The sequence below is a fragment of the Phodopus roborovskii genome, unplaced genomic scaffold (genome assembly GCF_943737965.1).
Source record: "Phodopus roborovskii unplaced genomic scaffold, PHOROB, whole genome shotgun sequence".
Classification (NCBI taxonomy): domain Eukaryota; kingdom Metazoa; phylum Chordata; class Mammalia; order Rodentia; family Cricetidae; genus Phodopus; species Phodopus roborovskii.
The window spans coordinates 857,401-860,460 of NW_026126637.1; the positions used below are offsets into that span (position 1 = coordinate 857,401).

At 38.7% G+C, this 3,060-nt stretch overlaps 1 protein-coding gene across 1 annotated transcript; it reads right to left on the bottom strand.

The window, feature by feature from the left end:
• Nucleotides 1-292: 292 nt before the first annotated feature.
• On the bottom strand, nucleotides 293-1,261 carry LOC127239078 (olfactory receptor 10C1). Its single transcript, XM_051207868.1, has one exon. The coding sequence runs from the start codon at nucleotides 1,256-1,258 to the stop codon at nucleotides 293-295; it is 966 nt and encodes a 321-aa protein (XP_051063825.1). The 5' UTR covers nucleotides 1,259-1,261.
• Nucleotides 1,262-3,060: the final 1,799 nt, after the last annotated feature.

A 3,060-nucleotide genomic window follows, 5' to 3' on the forward strand; every position in this document is an offset into this window, starting at 1 on the left:
TTCCTCTCCCCAGAATTCTCCTAGCTTGGTAGCCCTGCCTATACTTTCTTCCTGGCTACTGGCCAATCAGTGTTTTATTCATCAACCAATAAGAGAAACATATATACAGAAGGACATCCCCAATCATTTAACATCATTTCAGAATTAGTAATTAGAAAATAACACTAAGTACAGAACTACCTTCAAAATTACAAAGATACTCAATATAAATCAGATAGAAAAATGTATCAGTTTGTTTGTTTACTCTGGATCTTTGTGAATTCTTATTAGTGAACAATTTTGCATAGTCCTGTTACTTATTAATTGTTATAATATTTCTCAGGCCCAGAGTTCTCCTCAGTGCTGCTTTGACTTCCTTGTTGCGTAAACTATAGATGATAGGGTTCAGCATGGATGTAACTGCTGTATAGAAGAGAGCTAAGAGTTTATCCATTCCTGGTGAGTGGCTAGACTTGGGCCTCAAATAGGTAATAGACCCTGATCCATAGAAGAGTGTGACTACAAGCAGGTGGGAAGAACAGGTAGAGAGAGCTTTATGGCGTCCCTCAGGTGAAGGCATCACCAGCACAGCAACCAGTATTCTGACATAGGAAGAAATGATGAGTAAAAATGGGCTGGATATACACAGGACTGCTACCACAAAGACTGCAGCCTCATTATGGGATGTATCTCCACAGGCAAGTGCCAGGAGAGGTGGAAGGTCACAGAAGAAGTGGTCTATCTCACAGGGTCCACAGAAGTCCAAAGAAAAGATAAAATTGGTCTGTCCCAACCCTACTGTGCATCCCATTCCCCAGGAAACCATTGCCAAATGCGCACATACTCCACGACTCATTCGGGTTGCATAGTGGAGTGGGGAGCATATGGCCATGCAGCGGTCAAAGGCCATGGCTGCCAACAGGCAGCACTCAGTTATTCCAAATAATGTGAAGAAAAACATCTGTGTGGCACAACCCTCTCGAGAAATCCCTCGGGCCTCAGTCACAAGGCTCTGTAGCATCTTGGGTATGACAGAGCAAGTGTAGCCAATCTCCAAGAGAGACAAGTTGGCCAGGAAAAAGTACATGGGAGTGTGTAGGGCTGGATTGGTGCAAATGGCAAGGGTTATGAGTGCATTGCCTGTCAGAGATGCCAGGAACATGAGGAGGATGAGGGTGAATAGGAGGAAGCATTCTCCAGGGTCCTCAGAGAACTTGGCAAACACAAAGCGTTTGACAGACAAGCTGTTCTCCTGCCACAGAGAGCAACTGACATTCATCTCCTGGAAGAGAGAGCAACAAGTCACCAGAATGATTCTTTAAGATGAGGGAAATAATTCAATTTAATACTTTTAGAGCCAGTTAAGTCAGCGGCAGAATCTTTACCTGCAGTCATAAAAGTAAAGTTGAGAAGTAATTACTCTCACAGATTTTCATATCTCACTCTTTGTTTACCACATCATGTGATTTTCCAAAGTTTACTGAGCATTATACCAAGTGTCCAAGGGTTTAGAACAAGAGATCACTCTGGGGATGTTGTGTATGAGTTAAAATCTTAGTGTTGGTAACAATGCTGCATAACATTATTTGCTCAAACTCTCTTCCTCAAATTGACCACTTATAAAAGGGGTGGAGAAAAATAATATTCCCCATGAGGTTCCTGCAATGAGAATTAAGTTAATTCCCCAAATCACTTAAATAGTTGGTCAGGTCAGACTTTGATGATCCTTCATGGAAGGCCTCACCCTTCCTGGGGAGTGGATGGAAGATGGGATGGGGGAGTCTGTCAGGGGGATGGAAGGCTGGTAGGGGGGAACTGGGATTGATATGTAAAATAAGAAAAAATATTAAATAAAAAAATAAAACAGTTGGTCAGGTGTTGAATGCTTCTCAGCTACACAGGACATGAACATGGTTGTATACCTACACACAGCCACATATGTTTACTTTTGGTGCACAGCTATTTGGGGGAATTTCATGCCATAATCCATAAACTTTGTTCCTATTTATTAATTGTTCTTTATGTTGTATTTTTTATATTGTGGATAATGGAAAAGAAAAAAAATAGAACATGCATACATATATAAAAATGGTGCCCAAATCTTCTATTCTGAGGGGATATATTTGTGTATAATACATTATTGAATCTGTTAGAGTACATTTACCCTTACATGCAGAAGTTCTAAAAACTTAAGGATAGAAAACACATGGGTTGACTTAAAGTTCTGATGAGCATGAAGCAGGAAGTCTTTGATTACTTGGACTTTCAGGGGACTCAGCTCTTGTAAAAATTGCAGAAACCCTGAATACTCTGATGTGATACATTTTACACTGACTTTAAAGTATTATAAACATTTAGCTATGCTATATTAGCGCAAATATTCACATTTCTCATTTATTATGTACTAACAAAATGTGTGTATGATCGAACAAAGCAGAAGACCAAAAAGTCAACAAAGAAAATGGCTAATTTTTAATCTGAAATATTTTCTTAAACACCCTACCTTTTAGTAATGGTTTCTGTATTTGTATGGAGAGCCTGCCATATGAAGAGTGTGGTCTTGAATCTTAGTTAAATTTTCAGGGACTCAACTTAGGAAACACAACTAAAATGATATATTTTCATCTCAATCTGTGGAGTTACTCAGAAGGAGTAACAAGATTCTTGATAAATAAATAAGATTCAGAACACTTTGATACAAATATCCCATCTTCCTCTCATCTTGTACATTTTCTTGACATAAATTTTGGATTCATTAGCTCCTTGTAAACACTGCAAGATATAATTTTCCCCATCTTTCCAGTGAAGTGGTTTGAAGTTGTTTCCTACCAATACTCAGCTCTCTTTTATACATCAACCTTCAGTGTTATAAAGTATGCACTAAACATTGGTAAAGTCTGGAGATTGATACCAACAATTGTGTTCCTTCCTTCCTTCATTTCTTCCTTCCTTCCTTCCTTCCTTTCTTTCTTTTTCTTTTTTTCTTTTTGATAACTGGATATATACAAGAGATGGTGCATGAGATGAGAGGATCTTTATCTATTACAGTCTTGGTTTGGCATGATACTTTACATATCTCAG

Excerpts from the sequence above, each read along its gene's own strand:
- LOC127239078 (XM_051207868.1), bottom strand. The coding sequence starts at position 1,258 with ATGAATGTCAGTTGCTCTCTGTGGCAGGAGAACAGCTTGTCTGTCAAA.